This window comes from Lissotriton vulgaris, chromosome 5, assembly GCF_964263255.1.
Source record: "Lissotriton vulgaris chromosome 5, aLisVul1.2, whole genome shotgun sequence".
Taxonomy (NCBI): domain Eukaryota; kingdom Metazoa; phylum Chordata; class Amphibia; order Caudata; family Salamandridae; genus Lissotriton; species Lissotriton vulgaris.
This window is the reverse complement of record NC_141693.1, coordinates 1,500,162,333-1,500,184,729: the sequence shown is the minus strand read 5'-3', so window position 1 is coordinate 1,500,184,729 and position 22,397 is coordinate 1,500,162,333. Positions and strand designations below refer to the sequence as shown.

General features: G+C 43.5%; 1 protein-coding gene across 2 annotated transcripts in view; it reads right to left on the bottom strand.

The window, feature by feature from the left end:
• The window catches only part of CIMAP3 (ciliary microtubule associated protein 3), a 145,564-nt gene that overhangs the window by 50,333 nt on the left and 72,834 nt on the right, over window positions 1-22,397 (bottom strand). For both annotated transcript variants that reach the window (XM_086920387.1, XM_086920385.1), the window contains exon 2: window positions 604-746. In XM_086920387.1, the coding sequence (XP_086776513.1) occupies window positions 604-746 (143 nt within the window). The remainder of the gene's footprint in view (window positions 1-603; window positions 747-22,397) is intronic.

Here is a 22,397-nt window from a genome sequence, read left to right as displayed (position 1 = left end):
TGCTGTCTCTGCTAGAAGAGCTCTCATCTTGTGTGGGGTAGTTTAAGAGGGAAGGTGATCAGTTGGAGCCTAAAATTAGCAGGGGAGCAGTCATAGAACTTTTTCATCCACCCACCAAGGTTAATGGATAATCAGCCTATGAAAAGACCCCTAAGAAAACACAAAACTGCAAACTACTTTTTTTTTTATGAGCACCATTTCTCCTAGAGTCTCCCAAACTATACCCTTTTAACTTTCTGGAGTTCTGTTAAAACATACTGTTTCAAGGAAGTTGTGCTACTACTTTGGCGACCATACTTTGAACACATCCACATGTAATTTGTTTTGCATTATGTGTGTAACAAAATAATTACATAAATACACCCTACCCCTCTGTATTTAGTTCTTTATACCTTCCATTTTTTCGATCATGGGGACTATTATTCCCTTTGTGTTGCTAAACATAGGTCTTTAGAATCGGACAGCATTTCACAGTTCACAAGCAATGAAGGACTATGATTAAATTCCTCACTGATTTATTCACCCAAGTGGCTCTCTTGTCTGATCCCCGACCCTCGGTTCCTGCCAGAATACATCATATATGATGCTCTTTCATAGACTTACCTCCTCGTTTCTGTAGCTACCGGGTCCACACTGGGGATCCCCTCTGATGGGAGCTAGCTCATTGCCTAGTCGGTCTGGGGCACAGTTATATGGGAAAAGCTTCCGATCCTGGGAACTCCCAAATGAAATATGCTTCATGGAGACTGTAATGACAAAAAACACCACTGATTATGGCGAGACGTACCTGGGAACACTCCAGATTTAACCATGAGAATCAAGTCCACACGCATTTCTTCACATAAGATCTGAAAAAGGTCTGTCTTTCCTCTGTTGTAAAAATGCTAGAAAGTGCTTCATTCTACTATAAAAATATATATACATTTTTATGGGAGGGGAATCAACACCAGTCCGCACTCTCCTCACTGAAAACGAGATAATGCTACCTCTCCAGCAAATTTCAGAGACAATTAAATCCCCAGTTCCCTTGTATGCATAGATGGCAGAGAGGGTGTTTTACATTATGTCCTCTCAGACACAGACGTCCTTGATGACCTAGAAATCTCCTATTCTCCAATATCACTGCCTGTACAAAACCTCCTGTAGAACTATCACCATATTAACTAAAAGCACACAGTGCTGGTCTATCATTATCGAAGTATTTGACAGGCCTACTGAGATTAATAGCATTAATCAAAAACATAGGAAAAACTCAATTTTTGTTTGGAAGTAGTAAATCTGCAATAAAAACGTAATAAATATTGATTTGAGAGAATGCACAAGCAATCCAGGGTAGCCAGTGAAGAGGTGACCTCATGGCTCTACCCCCATCTCCCCTTCCCATGAGGCGAGATCTCTCAGCAGGTATTGTTTTGCTTCTGATGTTAATTATCATGTTTTGATCCACTTCCAAACCCATCATCACTTAGGATTAGGCTGCTCTCATTACACTCCTGAAGTTGCTGTTCAACTATACCTATTGATTAGGGAGAGGAATTATGATGTCATGCCATAAAGACTCCCAAAGTAATACCTTGCAGTCCCTCTTTGTCAGCACTGAACAGAACAATGGTTACCTTTAGTCATTTATGAAACACTTAAGCGCATAAGTCAAATGAAAGAACAAAAAAGTACAAAAACAAAGATCTAGAGAAGAAACGTCAAGAAAGTAAATGTATGGATAAATAAATGATTGACAATAAGGTGCTCCACACAAGGAACACTTGTGATGGTGAGGTGTTCAGGTGTATTAAATGTGCAGAAGGGAGTAACTGTAGGTACAGGAAATGAAAATGGGTGATAAGTTCTAAAGAGGCTGCTTTAAGAGGGCAGAAGGCTGTCCATTTGGTGTGGTTGTCAACGTTTTGACTGGGTATCCTAGGAATTAGGGAGACACACTATATGCGCGATGATGAGTTTAAGCACATGGATTATAACGAGGACAACAAAAAGCAGCAGTGCACCTTTGAAGACAATAATTGTGTTGTGGGCTGGATAGTATACCCTACAAATTCACTTTAGTGCACAAAGTTCAAATATGTTCTGATCACTTCTATCACACCAGTTTACTTTTATTTCCAGGTTAGATATTCTGAATCTACTGAATCTAACATTTTTCTTCAGCAATCCACATTAAGTTTAATTTGTTTTTAAATCACTGGGGGGAAAATTACTTACAGGAATTAATTCATTTAATGTTTACAAATCTCAATTAATCTCAGTAATACTTTAAACCAATCAATTCATGCCTCATTGAAGAGATACTGTATATAAATCTTGCAAGACATTCAAATTATTTAAATTAAGTACATCTAAACTAAATGCCATCTGCATTCAAAGCTACCCATACAATCAACTGTTTGTCCAACACATACTAGACAGTTTAATAATACATAAGTATTCTTGATTGATACTGTTGCAATCAATATTACGCTATATTATTACTTGTCATGCCTAATGTCACTGAGGGGCAAAGTTGAAGAGATGATTCATGGTATTTAATCAGGATGCAGCAAGTACAAGACAACATGTTCAACAGGCATATTTTATTTGACACTACCTTACCAAGATGTAAACCATATGTGTGCTTAATCCAAGTACGTTGAGTCCTTCTAATTGTTGACTAGGGGGTTATCACCTGCAATTTTAGGCTGAGCGGCAGCTTCAAAAGAGTTTTATCAGTTCTCTATTTTACATTACATTACTGTTTAGATGGCCAATGGCTGTACCAGAATCATGAAGGTCAAAACAACCAACCACAATCCCCCACTCAAGCACAAGCCTGGCAAGTGCCTATGTCCTCAGAACATTCTCATGAGTATGTACTTATAGGTTTTGTTTAGTAGAATAATTCACAATTAGTACTGTATTGCAGCTAAAAAATGAACCTGGTTATCTCTCTTGTTTTAGATCTTGTGTCCTTCCACTCCTCGCTTTTTTAAGAGCTAGTTTTTTCTCTGGATTTAGGCACTCTACTAGAGTGCATCTTTTTCAGTGGGTCCCTCCTGTTCTTATATCCGTTCTGTGTACCTCCCCTGTAGATCTGCTTGACACACCGTCCTAATTACTTATGTTGTCCGTGCTGTCTTGCTCCAACCCTCCTTCCCTCTGTTCACTGACTGTGTTGGCTTGCCCCCACTCTCCCTCTGTTCGTTGTCTGTGGTGGCTTGTTCCCACATTTCCTTCCTCTCTCAGTTCATTAGCCATGTTTGCTTGCATCACTCCACTCTCTCTGGGTTGGCTTAACCCCAGCCTCTCTTTCTCGCTCTCTCCGTAAGTTGTCTGTATTTGCTTGCCCCGCCCCATTCGACCACCCTCCTTCTATTAACCGTTATGCCCTGACCCCGTCCTTTGGCTGCTTCCCCACTCCCATGACAAAAAAAGTGCTATAATAAGGACACTGCTGGCCCCTTTAATCGTTTTTTTAAAAATTATTATTCTTTTTTATTATATTCAAAGTTAGCAAGGCCAAAGACCTCCGGTTGATGTACAAACACAATGCAAATCAACATTACACATTCCCACATCATTAGTACATTGGCATACATTTTGTCACAATCAATAACAATACCCCTCATGTTGTTCATGCTAGCCTCCTTAGTGTTCCTCATCGGTACTTTCCTCCTGTTCCCGTGGTGGTTCCATTTCCGGGGACATCCACGATTAATGAACACTGTTCTCTCGGCCACCATAGCCATGTCCATGTCTTTGCACCATGCGAATTGGCCAGCAAGGGGTTTTGTTGATTGACTATTTTACAGCACCATTAGGACCTGTATTGAATCATTAGGGTACCTAAGTCTGAGATCGATCAGTGGCTGTCTTGGATTTATTTATTTCTTGGAAAAGAAGTCCAGTAAGATCAGAACAAACAGTGTTACCACACTAACACGCTATATACAATGAATGAAAAAACGAAAAAACGAGAGAAACCAGGATTTTGTATTATCTGAAAGTTATTATTCAAATCAAGTAGGGTACATATATGGATATTATTTAGATATTCAAGGTACTAGCAGTATCTTCCTTTGACATATCTAAACATTAAGTCCAGACTGCTCGAACATATGAACCAATGATTTCAACTCAATAATCAGAAGAAAATCAAAGTATGGCAAGAACTCAAAATATGCAGAGATGGACTGAAGTAGTCGACGTTTCGGTCTTTTTGAAGATTTTCACAAGACCATCATCAGGACAGAAAAGTTCTATATACAATTGATGACCCTCTGTAAAGAAAACAACATTTTGTTACAATAGACATATATATTTTAAAAATACCTGATTCCTAACTCTTTATTTGTATAAGTCTAAATATATTTACATTTATATACTCTTAGTGATTGATTTGCTTAAAAAGTCGGTGTGGCGACTGAAGGAAATAAGCAAAAAAAATTTATTTAAGGCAAATTAATGGTCAAACAAGATCCCAAGAGAGTGTAATTAGTGTTGTTTTACTCACTTATATTTCTTGAATGTACGTCTATTTAGATTTGAGACGACCGCAACACTTTAAATCGTGGCGTTGATTGGGAGCAAAGAATGATTCTTTTATGCCAAAATATCACTGTATTAAATGAAGGAGAGTGAGAGTCTATCTTACTATTATTATTTACATACTTTGTCATTTGGATAGAAGTCCAACCAAAGAAAAGAAGTATTATCAATTTACCTCTTGTTCTACATAGGGATGCTGTCTATGATTTCCGACAGGGAATCCAGATTAGGTCGATTTCCAATACACTTGTATATTTCTAATTGAGATAAAGGAAATATACGTTTTGTAGATTCATAATAAAGTGTTATTATTTGCCAGCCGTACAGTTTTGAAAAAGGTGGTGCACTATATAGTTTAGCATCTTGTTATTAGTAAATAGTGCTGGTTGATACATGATGGCATGGCTTGTCGTAACATCACATTGGAACATTTGTTAAAAAGCAGCATATTAGTGCTGCTTTAAGAAAACAATTTAGGCAACATACTTTACTTATGGCGAGCGATATACGATGTTACTACAAAAGGACTGGCACCTTATCTTTTGAAAAAATCAGAATGACCGAAAATCAAAACGTTTCTAACGGTATCTCCGAGCTATATATTTGAGCATAGCTAGGCTATAGACCGAGGTTTAACTAGAGGGACCCCTGTCGGATGACAAAGGTATATCCTATAGGTAACGGAGGTCTACCGGCTTTCGAGACAATACAGCTAAATCAGAGATTTCGGTGGCATAACTTACTTAGAGTTTTCGATGTGACCGCATCAGAGAAGGCTTCCAATGAGTCCGGTAAAGGCTTACATCTATGTTCGCCTGTCCGAGTTTATTTATAGCACGTCACGATCAGCTGCGAGTAGCGTATTCTCGCGAGACTACGCGATCAGCGCGGGTAAACCACTTATTGGTAAGAAACAAGGCGGCCATCTTAGCCTATGTTTATGGCTGTGTTCAACATGAGAGTAAATCTTAATTGGAGTTGTAAGATAGACTAAATGAATTGAATATTAATTTTAAGTAAACGTTAGTTTTGTTTACTATGTGGCTGCTAAAGACAGAATTTAAAATCAAAGAATGATGAGTTAGCATTATAATGAATGTTCCTGTCAGCAATAATGCGCTCACAATCTTAAAGCTTCACATCATAGAATATTAAAAACTGGACAAAACGAACCAATTAATTTAAACAAAACATGACAGTTTGACATTATAGCTACTGGTCCTGTCAACTGTAGTGTGCTCACAGTCTTCAGGTTTTTTGTTCTGAACAGTTCACAATGCTTTTTGTCATATAATCTTGGCGATTATTATATCAGAAGACAGTTCAACCTTTATCATCATAAAGCAATTTCGTACAATATAAGCAGTTGATAGCCTTAATGGTTAGGGATATGGTTAGCAGCATATAACATATATCTTGTGTGCTTATATTATATGGGCATGCATAGGTATTGGTTTGACCACAGTCATATAATCTTGGCGATTATTATATCAGAAGACAGTTCAACCTTTATCATCATAAAGCAATTTCGTACAATATAAGCAGTTGTTAGCCTTAATGGATAGGGATATGGTTAACAGCATATAACATATATCTTGTGTGCTTATATTATATGGGCATGCATAGGTATTGGTTTGACCAAAGTTAGACAGTTCAAGTGATTAAGTCAAGCATGCTAGGGTATGCCATTCAGTACAAGAGTTCAATCCATTTTTCACACTGTTGGCAATTTCTATCCAGCGATTCTCTTTAATGATCAGGCTTTTATCGCAGTTTTTTTGTCTGATGGATGGTTTTACAACATCAATTACCCACCATGTCATCTCTTTTTCAGAGTGTTTGGCGGAAGAAAAGTGTTCAACTAAGGGGGCATTTTCCACTCGGCAACGAATCCGCGACTGGTGTTGCAGGATTCGCTGCTTGATCATCTGTGTGGTTTTCCCTATATATGGTTGACTACATGGGCACTGTATGCAGTAAATTACATTTCTGGTTCGACAGTTCGAAAAATGTTTTATGGTAAAATTGCGTTCGTTAATCACAAAACTTTTGATGTTTTTGGTGGTGTTACACGCCTTACAGTTGTTACATTTGTAATGGCCTTGTATTGGGGACAGTTGTCTCATGCTATCAACAGTGTTACCATCCTGTCTTTCGTATGCATGCACTAAGTGATCTCTCAAGTTGGGACCACGTTTGAATGAAAACATAGGTTTCTCTCTTAGCTCAGGAAGTTCTTCAAAAGAGACCAGTTTTTTGTTACGATCTTTTTGAGCTGTTGGCTGTATGTGCCAAAAGTGGTCACACATACTAATGGTGCCTGGTTGTTTTTGGGTTTAGTCTGCAGTAAAGCTTCTCTGTTGTTGTACCATGCACGCTTCATTGAAATTTTGAGGAGCTTGTTAGGGTACCCTCTCTCATGTAGCTTGTTCTTGAGAATTCTAGCCTCATGGAAATAGTCACTCCGTTTGTAACAGTTTCTACGTAGACGTAGAAACTGGCCAAAGGGTAACCCGTCACGTAAGGATTTCGGATGGTGACTGTTGTATTTGAGTAAGGTATTGCGTGTGGTGGGTTTTGTATATAAAGTTGTGTAGATGGTATTCTCCTCACTCACTTTAATGGTTAGGTCAACAAAAGGCATTTCATGTGCGTGGTAATCTAGAGTAAACTGTAGATGTGGGTTTTTTTTATTTAACCACTCGTGGAATTGTTTCAAGAGTTTGTGGTTGCCTTTCCATATAAGAAAGACATCATCTATATATCTTAGCCAACATGATATGTTGGCTAAAAATGGATTGAGATTATTATAGATGAATTCTTTCTCAAAGTTGTTGACATAAATATTGGCTATATTAGAGGCGTAAACTGCCCCCATTGCCACACCTTTCAGTTGTTGATAAAACTTTTTCTCAAAAAGAAAAAAGTTTTGACACATAGAGATCCTGATACATTCAACTATAAATTCACTAGGGACATTGTGTGGTCTCTCTCGGCTGTCTAAAAGATTTTTAATGAGAGTCAGAACTTCATCTTGCGGAATATTTGTGTATAGACTATTAATGTCCATAGTCACTAGATATTCAAATTCCGGGTTGTATTCATGATTTTCAAGTTTAGTCATTACAGCGGTGGTGTCCCTGATGTATGTGTCTGCCTCAGTTACAAAGGGTCTAATGAAAAAGTCTGCATACTGGGCGAGTGGCTTTAGAATTGAGTTACAGCCAGCAACAATTGGTCTCCCTGGTGGTTTAGTGGCATGCTTGTGGATTTTAGGGAGGATGTATATGGCTGGCACAGTTGGTGATTTGTTAATAAGAAAGGCAGCCTCTTTAGTGCTTAGCCATCCTCCCTCAAGTCCTTGTTCACTTAGTAATTTGATTTCTTTTTCTATAACAGAGGTGGGATCTGATCTTAGTAGTTTGTAATTTTCAGTTACAGATAGTTGTTCTAACATTTCGTGTCTGTAAGCTTCACGGTCCCATAGTACCAGCCCCCCTCCCTTATCGGCCGGTTTAATTACCGTGTCTTTGAGGGTTTCAAGATTTTTTAATGCCATATGTTCCTCTTTACTGAGGTTGTTCCTACAGAAGATTTGTTGTGTAAACAGTGTTTCTGTTTCAATAAGAACAGCATGCCACCGAAATCTCTGATTTAGCTGTATTGTCTCGAAAGCCGGTAGACCTCCGTTACCTATAGGATATGCCTTTGTCATCGGACAGGGGTCCCTCTAGTTAAACCTCGGTCTATAGCCTAGCTATGCTCAAATATATAGCTCGGAGATACCGTTAGAAACGTTTTGATTTTCGGTCATTCTGATTTTTTCAAAAGATAAGGTGCCAGTCCTTTTGTAGTAACATCGTATATCGCTCGCCATAAGTAAAGTATGTTGCCTAAATTGTTTTCTTAAAGCAGCACTAATATGCTGCTTTTGAACAAATGTTCCAATGTGATGTTACGACAAGCCATGCCATCATGTATCAACCAGCACTATTTACTAATAACAAGATGCTAAACTATATAGTGCACCACCTTTTTCAAAACTGTAAGGCTGGCAAATAATAACACTTTATTATGAAATTACAAAACGTATATTTCCTTTATCTCAATTAGAAATATACAAGTGTATTGGAAATCGACCTAATCTGGATTCCCTGTCGGAAATCATAGACAGCATCCCTATGTAGAACAAGAGGTAAATTGATAATACTTCTTTTCTTTGGTTGGACTTCTATCCAAATGACAAAGTATGTATATAATAATAGTAAGATAGACTCTCACTCTCCTTCATTTAATACAGTGATATTTTGGCATAAAAGAATCATTCTTTGCTCCCAATCAACGCCACGATTTAAAGTGTTGCGGTCGTCTCAAATCTAAATAGACGTACATTCAAGAAATATAAGTGAGTAAAACAACACTAATTACACTCTCTTGGGATCTTGTTTGACCATTAATTTGCCTTAAATAAATTTTTTTTGCTTATTTCCTTCAGTCGCCACACCGACTTTTTAAGCAAATCAATCACTAAGAGTATATAAATGTAAATATATTTAGACTTATACAAATAAAGAGTTAGGAATCAGGTATTTTTAAAATATATATGTCTATTGTAACAAAATGTTGTTTTCTTTACAGAGGGTCATCAATTGTATATTGAACTTTTCTGTCCTGATGATGGTCTTGTGAAAATCTTCAAAAAGACCGAAACGTCGACTACTTCAGTCCATCTCTGCATATTTTGAGTTCTTGCCATACTTTGATTTTCTTCTGATTATTGAGTTGAAATCATTGGTTCATATGTTCGAGCAGTCTGGACTTAATGTTTAGATATGTCAAAGGAAGATACTACTAGTACCTTGAATATCTAAACAATATCCATATATGTACCCTAATTGATTTGAATAATAACTTTCAGATAATACAAAATCCTGGTTTCTCTCGTTTTTTAGTTTTTTCATTCATTGTATATAGCGTGTTAGTGTGGTAACACTGTTTGTTCTGATCTTACTGGACTTCTTTTCCAAGAAATAAATAAATCCAAGACAGCCACTGATCGATCTCAGACTTAGGTACCCTAATGATTCAATACAGGTCCTAATGGTGCTGTAAAATAGTCAATCAACAAAACCCCTTGCTGGCCAATTCTTTTTTAATCAACCTTTTTTTTTTTTTTTTTAACGTCATTTTTATTGCATCACCAATATAAATGTACAGACAGCATATTCAGCAGAAATAATATAACATGTACAGACTTAATTTGAGGCATTCGGTCTCAGTCCGGAGGGATCACCTCGCTTTTGATGCGGGTAGCTTCATCTCTGTCTTGGTCTCATACTTCTTACAATGTCCGACCGCTTCATCATGCACATAACCCTGGAATGCTTTTGTGATTTACGCCCCTCCCCCTCCCCAAATTTCGGTACCCCAACATCCCTTCAAACTAGCTTCCTACCCGCCCTCCCCCGTGGTCGCGCTGCGCTTGAGTAACCATGTAATAGTGCCCGGTGTGATGCAGGAGGAAGTAATCATTCGCTAAGGTGTGTTCTCCTGTGTAGTGTTAGGGTCTGCTCCATCTAGTTCGCTCTCATCATCCCGCCCCTCATCGTCCACATCCCGGAGCGCCTGCACCATCACCTCCCATGCAGTCGCCCTTTCCAGTGCTTTCTCGTCATTCGACCTCCAGGCCATCTGGTATCGTAGGGTACTTTCACACGCGGCCCATCTCAGACACTCCCCATACCATCTTTTGTACGTGGGCCCCACTCTGGACTTCCAATTTCGTGTGATCTCCCGCTTGGCCAAGATAAGCCCTAAATCTATAAACTTACTAGACATCTTATTTCTAGGTGTGTGTGGGAACCAATGAAGGATGCCAACTGCTTTAGTAAACTGGATATCCCTGTCCGTCGCGCCGTTAAGGGCCCGCCCAACTTCCTGCCAATAGTCGCCCAAAGAGGGGCAATCCCACAACATATGACACAGATCCGCCCCCGCTGTATTACATCTGGGGCAAGCAGCGTCGGTCGCCCCAAAATACTGTTGGATTTTCCCGGGCGTGAGGTATGCCCTGTGAATAACATAAAAATGGATTAATTGGAACCTGGCATTCCTCGAGCTCTTCCGTGCCCGCCCCAGCAGTTGGCCCCAGGTCGTGTCTGGTATCTCCACCTGGAGGTCCAGCTCCCACTTGGCCTTCAAGGCTGCCAAAGGTTGCAAGGCCTCCCGCTGCATCCTCGAGTACAGGCACGTGACGGCCTTAAAGGTTCCCGCCGCCATCATGGCGTACTGGCAAGCCATCGAGGTGCCCGGTTCTTGCAGCCCTTCCCCCCAGTGGGCTCGCATGGCGCCCGTGATTGCCGCGTGCAGCAGGTAGTCACCCCTCGGTAGGTCAAATCTCTCCTGCAGGTCCCGAAACGGCAGTAACACCCCATCTTCGTAGAGGTCACCCAGCATGTGTATTCCCGCCTCCTCCCACCCTAGCAAGCGTGACCAATCACCTCCATGTGGGAGGGCAGTGACCATTCCCAGCGGTATTTCGGGGGCATACATAAGGCGGACACCCGCCCGCTTACGGGCCCGGTCCCAACATAGCCGGAATGTCTGCTCCTCGACCGTCAGGTCTCCCACTCGGAGTCTCTGGTGCAGCGTAATATAGGCCAGAGCATGTCGCGGGGTGCCTTCATCTCTCGCGTCCTCGGGGCCTCTATATACTCTTGCCACCTCCTGAGTAAAAGTCTGCAGCTGTGCGGCTAGGTAATATCCTTCGAAGTCCGGCACTGCCATACCACCCTCATCTTTGGGGCGCAACAGCGTGTCGAGCGCTATGCGCCTCCTACCCGTGCCCCATAGGAACGCTATGATCAGTGACCTCAGGCGTTTGAAAACAGAGCTCGGGACCCATACCGGCAGTGTCCTAAAATAATACAAAAGCCTGGGCAGGGCTATCATTTTAAGCAGGGAGATTCTACCAGCCAGGGAGAGCGGCAGAGTCGCCCAGAAGTCCATGGATCCACGCAGGGCGTTAATACAGCGAGTGATGTTGCCATCCAGCAGGTCGGACGGGGCGTGGTAAACATAGACCCCTAGATAATGTAGGCAGCGCGGCTCCCACCGGAGGTCCTGAGCAGTGAGTGGGCACGGTTCCCCCGGCCTCAGGGGAAACAAACAGGATTTAGGCCAGTTGACCCTCAGGCCCGACAACCTACCGAACTGCTCCAGTAGCCTCCGCGCCCCCTGAAGTTCGGAGCCCGCATCGGCCAAAAACATCAACAAGTCATCTGCGTACAGGGAGATGACGTGTGGCCTCCCCCTAAAAGACAAGCCTGCATAGTGGCGGCCCAGTCTGGCTACCGCAGCGAAGGGTTCCATTGCCAATGCAAACAGTAACGGGGATAGGGAACAACCCTGTCTAGTGCCACGTCTAATCGGGTATTGTCTCGAGATCAGTGCGCCCACCCGGACCCTCGCCACCGCCTCAGTGTAGAGGACCTTGGTCCATTGTATATATCCATCTCCCAACCCGAAGCGACGCATCACCTCATACAGGTATCCCCATTCGAGGCTGTCAAATGCCTTCTCAATGTCAATGGACAGGACGAATGGGGAGACGGAGTCTGGCCAGTTCGCACCCATCAGTCTCGTGAGTCTACGGATGTTATGAGTGGTGTTGCGTGTCGGTATGAAACCGCACTGATCACCGTGAACCAGACCCGTCATGTGCACTAGCAATCTGTTGGCCAGAATTTTACTGAGGATCTTGTAGTCCGTCATCAACATAGACAACGGACGATACGAGGACAGCGCCGCACCCTCTCTGCCCGGCTTCAAGAGCGGGATCATAAGGGCCTCGCACATAGAGCCCGGGAGTCGGCCCTTCTCCTGCGCCTCATTGTATACCTCGCGCAGCCGCGGAGCAAGGTGCTCTAGATATTTGCCATAAAATTCGATCGGTAGACCGTCAAGGCCCGGGGTCTTGTTTCTAGCCATCTGTTTTACAGCACAGCCTATTTCTCTGAGGGAGATGGGCCGCCCTAACTCTTCCGCCTCCGAGTCCTCCACTCGCGGCAACTGTAGCCCGTCTAAGAACTCCTCAAGCTCCTCCGTCCCTCCCGTATCACCACTCAGATAGAGCCCCTCATAGTACGCACGAAACTTATTCAGGATCCCGGGTTGGGAGTGGCAGGGCTCCTCCCCTGGCTCCTGGATTCTCATGATCGGCCCTCCCCCCGGATAGGATTAGCGAGCCAAGCCAACATCGCCCCCGCCTTATCACCTTCCGCATGCGCCCTCGTCACGTACGCCTTATGGTCGAAGCTACGCAGCCGCTCTAGCTCTACCGCCAGCCCCTCCCGTGCCCCGCTAAGCCCCTCCTGCAGTTCAGGGTGATTCGGGCGCCTCTTCTCGAGATCCCTCAGCCGTGTCTCAGCCTTATCTAAGTCATCCAACAGAGTCTTCCGTGCCCCTGCCGTATGTCCAATACAGTGTCCCCGCACCACCACCTTGAAAGCATCCCATTCAACCGCCCTCGTGGAGGCCGAGCCACTGTTCTCCTCAAAGTACCTCTCAATACGTTCACTCAGGGCCTCCCTGAACAACAAGTCGTCCAGGGTGTCAGGTTGCAGGCGCCATGTTGGCACGCAGTTAACAGTCACCATCCAATCCAGAGACATCAACAAGGGGTTGTGGTCCGATATCGTCCTGGCCAAGTATTCCGCCCCTCCCACCGCGGGGAGCACACATTCCGAACAAAGAAACGCATCCAGCCTCACATGCAAATCGTGCAGGTGTGAGTGAAAGGAGTAGTCCCTAGTGGTGGGGTGCAACGCCCTCCATGCATCCGTGAGGGCCCAGCTCTCCTGCCATTCTAACCTACGCTTGGCGATCCTATGTACTGGGGACGCGCGCAGCGGGGGATGGGACCTATCTAGTAGCACATCCTCAACTGAGTTGAAGTCCCCCCCCAAGAGGACCGGCCCTGCCAAATATCCCGCCAATTTGCCCGAGATGTTAGACAAGAAAGCGGGCAGGTCTACATTAGGAGCATACACATTACAGAGAGAAATCATCCTGCCTCTCAGCCTTCCTTCCACCGCCACATACCTGCCCTCAGGGTCTATCGATGACTTCGAGACTTGGAAGGGGACCCCCGCCCGTATCCAAATCAATGCCCCCCTTGCGAATGCTGAAAATGTCGTGTAGAATAACTGCCCCCTCCAGCGCCTTTGCAGAGCCGCCCCTTCCTGCCTATTTAGATGCGTCTCCTGCAGGAACGCTATATGAACCCCCCTACGCTTGAGGTACGCCTGAACCTTATGTCTGCGCGTCATGGACTGCATACCCCGCACATTCCAGGTCACACATTTCAAAGCCCCAGTACTAGCCATTCCCCCCTACACAACCGGCCCATACAGCAAAGAGCAATGTTCGCATAAGTCCCGCGACCACGGTCCCCCCTACCCACCCTCTCCAAATAGGAAGCCGAACCCCCCCAACAACTACAACCCCCTGAGCAACCCCAACTGCTCGCAACTCCCACCCCCCCAGGACAGGCCCCCCCGCAACTGGAAGTACCCCCATCCAAACCAACACTCCCGACCACCCCTCAAGGAAAGGTGGTAATAGTCGCAGTCCCCACTGCGATGACCTTAGGGGCCAGTAAGGCGCGGCTCAATGCTATAAGCCCTCAGACAAATCAGCCCCGCGCGCTCCACCCCACAATCCCCACATTACAGCTCCCCAAAACCTCAATCAACATCGTTCCACTGCAGCGGGCCCAGTGCCCCAGTGTCCAACCAGCGAGTCCATTCCGCCATATCAGTTCAACACGCCTCCAGTATCTCTCCCGAAGTCTGCGGCGTCACTATAGGGCCCCGGGCTCCACCAAATTCCGATTGTCCTGTCTCTGAGCCCGTGCCCGGGTCCTCCGATTCTGTACCCTTCCCAGATTGAGTCCTGGCGGTTCTAGATAAGTCCACCACCGCCTGTAGGGCCGCCTGCCTCTCCGCCTCCGTCTGCGACATCGAAGGTTTCCCTGTTCTCTTGCGGTTCCTCCTGATCCGTTGGGACTGCCTGATCGGCTTCGCCACCTTAGCCTCTTCCTCCCTGGCCTTAGCACCGTCCGTTCCCGCTTTATAAGTGTCCCACCAGTCCCATGCGTCCGCGGAGGTCGTGAAGAATAAGGACTTCTCATCCACTACCACTCTCAGCTTGGCAGGAAACAACAGGGAGTACTTGATGCCTTCCTGGCGGAGCTCCCGCTTGAGGGACAGGAAGTTTGCCCGGAGTCGCTGCGTCTCAAATGTGTAGTCCGGGAACATGGTGACTCTGTTGTTGTCCACTTGGAAGGGCCCTGCCTCTCTCGCCCTCTGTAAAAGCCAGTCTCTGTCCCGGTAATGGAGCAACTTGAACACCACCGGGCGAGGAGGGAGGCCCAGGGCTGGCGGGCGCGCCGGAACTCTATGTGCCCTTTCCAGGGAGAAGAAGGGGGACAGGCCTTCTGGTGCCACCTCCGTCCGCAGCCAGTTATCCAAGTAGCCCACCATGTCGTCGCCCTCAATTTTCTCCGGCAGGCCCACTAGGCGTACGTTGTTGCGCCTGTTCCTGTTTTCTGCATCCTCGGCCCTCCTTTCCAGCACCTTCAGGCGGTCCATCACGTCGGCCATCTGGGCTTTCATCGTTGCCTGGCCCGGGGCTAAGTCCTTAACCGTGATCTCCACGGATTTCACCCTGTCTTTAAGTTTGTCGTGGTCGGCCTTCAGGAGACCCAAGCCCGTCGCCACCTGAGCTATATCCTGCTGCAGGGCGTCCTTTGTGGTGGCGATGGCTTCCAGGATACGATCCTGCATCCGCTGTAATGCCGCTTGGTCTCTCTCCGCTCCTTCCGTCGCCTCAGTGTCGGTCGCGCCATCTCCCTTCCCCTTCGGCTTCCCCATCTGGGCCGGGATGGGCGGTGGTCCTCGAGTGTGTCCCTGGCCGCCCTCCGAGCGTCGCCGGGCACCGTCCTCCGGCTGGGTTCTCAGGCCCAGCTATGTCACCAAGAAGCAGGAAGCACCGAGCAGTCGCAGTCCGGCCAGCGCCAGATGCGCCAGAGGTCCGGGGTTCTCGTCTCCGGGTCACTGTCGCACCGTTGTCGCCCCAATCAGGAGGCGGCCCTCAACCACCGCCCAAGGGCGCGCCCAAAGTCCATTCGGCTCCTGGGGAGAGGCGCGATGCGGCCACCAACACCTCTAGTGTGTCCGGGAGCAGTCCTCAGTGGGTCTCCGGGCAGATGTCTCCGTCGCAAGCGATCTCATGCCCTCGCCGCCATTTTGGGGTCCGCGACTTCTCGCCTGGGTTCAGCTTTCAAAGTCGAAATACTGCTGTGGGAAGGCTCGGTGTCGTCCTCCGTGGGCCCCGGACCCTCCGCAGTACCGTCCAGTACCGGATAGTATCGGTTATCTCGGGGTTCGAACGAATTTTCAGGATATTTTCCGGGATCGGGCACGGAGCTCCGAGCTCACGCTGCCTACCTCCTCGGCATCCAAGCCACGCCCCCTTTTTAATCAACCTTGCCCGAGCCCGCAAGGGTATATTGGGTTGCTCACCTACATATTCAATTTATTTGCGCAGACAACCTCTGCTGTGAGCCATTTTCTCAAGTGGTAAAACTGTTATTTAACAGTTTCTTTTTTGACCAACAACTCTGCTTATATGTCTGAGGCAGAGACTCTGTCATACACCGAGGACTACATCCTCAAAATTGCCTCTGGACCATCGCTTTTAGGCAATAAAAGTACACCAGTCAATTTACCAGTGGAATCATACCTGAACCAACTAGAACGTCTGAGGAAAAAATTAGTCAGAACTGAACTTCATGCTAAGTTCTTGACAGACTGTCTTAGCGTGAATATCATCCCAACTGACCTACAGATCCGGAACATCCCTATCATTTTCACCGAAGACGGTGAATTTAAAATTGGATTTAGCCACGCAGCCAACCAATGCTCACGCACCTGGATGGTGCTGAGCATTGAGACTGCGGCCAAACAGATTAAATTACTCCTAAAAGAGATTGAGACACTAGAGAACAAAATCAATAGTGACTCTAGCATTACCAACGCCAAAGCCCTTTTAGACAAAATAACTCAAACGATAAAAGAATTTGAGGAATTTAACTCTATGAAAAAAACAGATAAACTTCAAAAGGATATTCGTAAATATAACAAAGAAATAACATATCCTTACCTAAACAAAGATTTCTATCAGGCACAAAATAACCCTAGAGGCCCTAATCCCAATCACCAACAACAGAAAAGGACAACATTTTCTGAAACAGGATCTGAATCAGACGGTGACCAAATACCTACAGGCCACTTCAGACCTCCATTTGACCAACAACCGTCAACTTCACGCCAGATTTTTTTAGGCCAGGACAACAGGAGAGGGAGAGGGCAACCACAGAAACCCAGGGGAGCGAAACGAGGGTGGTACAGAAACCAATACACCCCAGGCCAACGACAGACTCGCAATCAGTTTTACCAATGGTAAACAATATGTCCACTATTCCGATATTTAACTTATCTAAACATATCTTGACTGAAACTGAAACATCTGTTCTAACTTCAGGTCTATCCTTTGTTCCAACCTATAGGAACAATCAATTCCAAACCAAATGCGAACTTTATAGATTCTTTAGATCAATTAGACTTAAAATCTTCTTTGCTTCTAGGAATGACCCACAAGAAAGGAATGTAACAGGTCTTCATCCGCCCTCAACTTTTTTCCCTCAAAACAATATGGTTTCAAAAAATATCTTGACCTTTGAAAATGCTGTTCTTATTGAAACAGAAACACTGTTTACACAACAAATCTTCTGTAGGAACAACCTCAGTAAAGAGGAACATCTGGCATTAAAAAATCTTGAAACCCTGAAAGACACGGTAATTAAACCGGCCGATAAGGGAGGGGGGCTGGTACTATGGGACGTGAAGCTTACAGACACGAAATGTTAGAACAACTATCTGTAACTGAAAATTACAAACTGCTAAGATCAGATCCCACCTCTGTTATAGAAAAATAAATCAAATTACTAAGTGAACAAGGACTTGAGGGAGGATGGCTAAGCACTAAAGAGGTTGCCTTTCTTATTAACAAATCACCAACTGTGCCAGCCATATACATCCTCCCTAAAATCCACAAGCATGCCACTAAACCACCAGGGAGACCAATTGTTGCTGGCTGTAACTCAATTCTAAAGCCACTCGCCCAGTATGCAGACTTTTTCATTAGACCCTTTGTAACTGAGGCAGACACATAAATCAGGGACACCACCGCTGTAATAACTAAACTTGAAAATCATGAATACAACCCGGAATTTGAATATCTAGTGACTAGGGACATTAATAGTCTATACACAAATATTCCGCAAGATGAAGTTCTGACTCTCATTAAAAATCTTTTAGACAGCCGAGAGAGACCACACAATGTCCCTAGTGAATTTATAGTTGAATGTATCAGGATCTCTATGTGTCAAAACTTTTTTCTTTTTGAGAAAAAGTTTTATCAACAACTGAAAGGTGTGGCAATGGGGGCAGTTTACGCCTCTAATATAGCCAATATTTATGTCAACAACTTTGAGAAAGAATTCATCTATAATAATCTCAATCCATTTTTAGCCAACATATCATGTTGGCTAAGATATATAGATGATGTCTTTCTTATACGGAAAGGCAACCACAAACTCTTGAAACAATTCCACGAGTGGTTAAATAAAAAAAAAACACATCTACAGTTTACTCTAGATTACCACGCACATGAAATGCATTTTCTTGACCTAACCATTAAAGTGAGTGAGGAGAATACCATCTACACAACTTTATATACAAAACCCACCACACACAATACCTTACTCAAATACAACAGTCACCATCCGAAATCCTTACGTGACGGGTTACCCTTTGGCCAGTTTCTACGTCTACGTAGAAACTGTTACAAACGGAGTGACTATTTCCATGAGGCTAGAATTCTCAAGAACAAGCTACATGAGAGAGGGTACCCTAACAAGCTCCTCAAAATTTCAATGAAGCGTGCATGGTACAACAACAGAGAAGCTTTACTGCAGACTAAACCCAAAAACAACCAGGCACCATTAGTATGTGTGACCACTTTTGGCACATACAGCCAACAGCTCAAAAAGATCGTAACAAAAAACTGGTCTCTTTTGAATGAACTTCCTGAACTAAGAGAGAAACCTATGTTTTCATTCAAACGTGGTCCCAACTTGAGAGATCACTTAGTGCATGCATACGAAAGACAGGATGGTAACACTGTTGATAGCATGAGACAACTGTCCCCAATACAAGGCCATTACAAATGTAACAACTGTAAGGCGTGTAACACCACCAAAAACATCAAAAGTTTTGTGATTAACGAACGCAATTTTACCATAAAACATTTTTAGAACTGTCGAACCAGCAATGTAATTTACTGCATACAGTGCCCATGTGGTCAACCATATATAGGGAAGACCACACAGATGATCAAGCAGCGAATCCTGCAACACCAGTCGCGGATTCGTTGCCGAGTGGAAAATGCCCCCTTAGTTGAACACTTTTCTTCCGCCAAACACTCTGAAAAAGAGATGACATGGTGGGTAATTGATGTTGTAAAACCATCCATCAGACAAAAAAACTGCGATAAAAGCCTGATCATTAAAGAGAATCGCTGGATCGAAATTGCCAACAGTGTGAAAAATGGATTGAACTCTTGTACTGAATGGCATACCCTAGCATGCTTGACTTAATCACTTGAACTGTCTAACTGTGGTCAAACCAATACCTATGCATGCCCATATAATATAAGCACACAAGATATATGTTATATGCTGTTAACCATATCCCTATCCATTAAGGCTAACAACTGCTTATATTGTACGAAATTGCTTTATGATGATAAAGGTTGAACTGTCTTCTGATATAATAATCGCCAAGATTATATGACTGTGGTCAAACCAATACCTATGCATGCCCATATAATATAAGCACACAAGATATATGTTATATGCTGCTAACCATATCCCTATCCATTAAGGCTAACAACTGCTTATATTGTACGAAATTGCTTTATGATGATAAAGGCTGAACTGTCTTCTGATATAATAATCGCCAAGATTATATGACAAAAAGCATTGTGAACTGTTCAGAACAAAAAACCTGAAGACTGTGAGCACACTACAGTTGACAGGACCAGTAGCTATAATGTCAAACTGTCATGTTTTGTTTAAATTAATTGGTTCGTTTTGTCCAGTTTTTAATATTCTATGATGTGAAGCTTTAAGATTGTGAGCGCATTATTGCTGACAGGAACATTCATTATAATGCTAACTCATCATTTTTTAATTTTAAATTCTGTCTTTAGCAGCCACATAGTAAACAAAACTAATGTTTACTTAAAATTAATATTCAATTCATTTAGTCTATCTTACAACTCCAATTAAGATTTACTCTCATGTTGAACACAGCCATAAACATAGGCTAAGATGGCCGCCTTGTTTCTTACCAATAAGTGGTTTACCCGCGCTGATCGCGTAGTCTCGCGAGAATACGCTACTCGCAGCTGATCGTGACGTGCTATAAATAAACTCGGACAGGCGAACATAGATGTAAGCCTTTACCGGACTCGTTGGAAGCCTTCTCCGATGCGGTCACATCGAAAACTCTAAGTAAGTTATGCCACCGAAATCTCTGATTTAGCTGTATTGTCTCGAAAGCCGGTAGACCTCCGTTACCTATAGGATATACCTTTGTCATCCGACAGGGGTCCCTCTAGTTAAACCTCGGTCTATAGCCTAGCTATGCTCAAATATATAGCTCGGAGATACCGTTAGAAACGTTTTGATTTTCGGTCATTCTGATTTTTTCAAAAGATAAGGTGCCAGTCCTTTTGTAGTAACATCGTATATCGCTCGCCATAAGTAAAGTATGTTGCCTAAATTGTTTTCTTAAAGCAGCACTAATATGCTGCTTTTTAACAAATGTTCCAATGTGATGTTACGACAAGCCATGCCATCATGTATCAACCAGCACTATTTACTAATAACAAGATGCTAAACTATATAGTGCACCACCTTTTTCAAAACTGTAAGGCTGGCAAATAATAACACTTTATTATGAATCTACAAAACGTATATTTCCTTTATCTCAATTAGAAATATACAAGTGTATTGGAAATCGACCTAATCTGGATTCCCTGTCGGAAATCATAGACAGCATCCCTATGTAGAACAAGAGGTAAATTGATAATACTTCTTTTCTTTGGTTGGACTTCTATCCAAATGACAAAGTATGTAAATAATAATAGTAAGATAGACTCTCACTCTCCTTCATTTAATACATTGATATTTTGGCATAAAAGAATCATTCTTTGCTCCCAATCAACGCCACGATTTAAAGTGTTGCGGTCGTCTCAAATCTAAATAGACGTACATTCAAGAAATATAAGTGAGTAAAACAACACTAATTACACTCTCTTGGGATCTTGTTTGACCATTAATTTGCCTTAAATAAATTTTTTTTGCTTATTTCCTTCAGTCGCCACACCCACTTTTTAAGCAAATCAATCACTAAGAGTATATAAATGTAAATATATTTAGACTTATACAAATAAAGAGTTAGGAATCAGGTATTTTTAAAATATATATGTCTATTGTAACAAAATGTTGTTTTCTTTACAGAGGGTCATCAATTGTATATTGAACTTTTCTGTCCTGATGATGGTCTTGTGAAAATCTTCAAAAAGACCGAAACGTCGACTACTTCAGTCCATCTCTGCATATTTTGAGTTCTTGCCATACTTTGATTTTCTTCTGATTATTGAGTTGAAATCATTGGTTCATATGTTTGAGCAGTCTGGACTTAATGTTTAGATATGTCAAAGGAAGATACTACTAGTACCTTGAATATCTAAACAATATCCATATATGTACCCTAATTGATTTGAATAATAACTTTCAGATAATACAAAATCCTGGTTTCTCTCGTTTTTTAGTTTTTTCATTCATTGTATATAGCGTGTTAGTGTGGTAACACTGTTTGTTCTGATCTTACTGGACTTCTTTTCCAAGAAATAAATAAATCCAAGACAGCCACTGATCGATCTCAGACTTAGGTACCCTAATGATTCAATACAGGTCCTAATGGTGCTGTAAAATAGTCAATCAACAAAACCCCTTGCCGGCCAATTCTTTTTTAATCAACCTTGCCTGAGCCCGCAAGGGTATATTGGGTTGCTCACCTACATATTCAATTTATTTGCACCATGCGGCCAGAGACGGCACCAGCGCCGCCCCCCATTTTTGCGCAATATTGCCTTTTGCAACCATTATCCCCCAGCGTGGCCCAGTCTTGTGCCGGACGAGTAAAGTCATTTGGCTCCCATATATTTAACAAACACCTCTTGGGCTCCGGTACCAACAACACCCCCTCCGTCTGCGATATTGTTCTCATCACTTTTTTCCAGTAGTCAGCGATCTTCGGGCAGTGCCATATGGTGTGGTAAAAAGTACCCTCCTCCCCAGAGCGCCTTAGGCAATATGGATGTGATGTTTTTCCTATCTTACACAGGGTGGGACTTGTGTAGTAGGTTTGATGCAGGATTTTAAGCTGCACTAGTCTGAGTTGTGAAGGTATAACCACCTCCCGTGGTGAGGCCAATGCCTCCTACCAATCTGTGTCGTCAAGGTCACCTACATCCTGGGATCATTTGTCCCTGAGTGGCTCCGTGGGGTCCAGATGTTTGTTAACTATCTTCCGGTAGGTGAATGCAGATTGTATGCTTAGGCATACAATCTGTCAGTAACCTGTCCTCCAAGGGAGAGGCCTCCG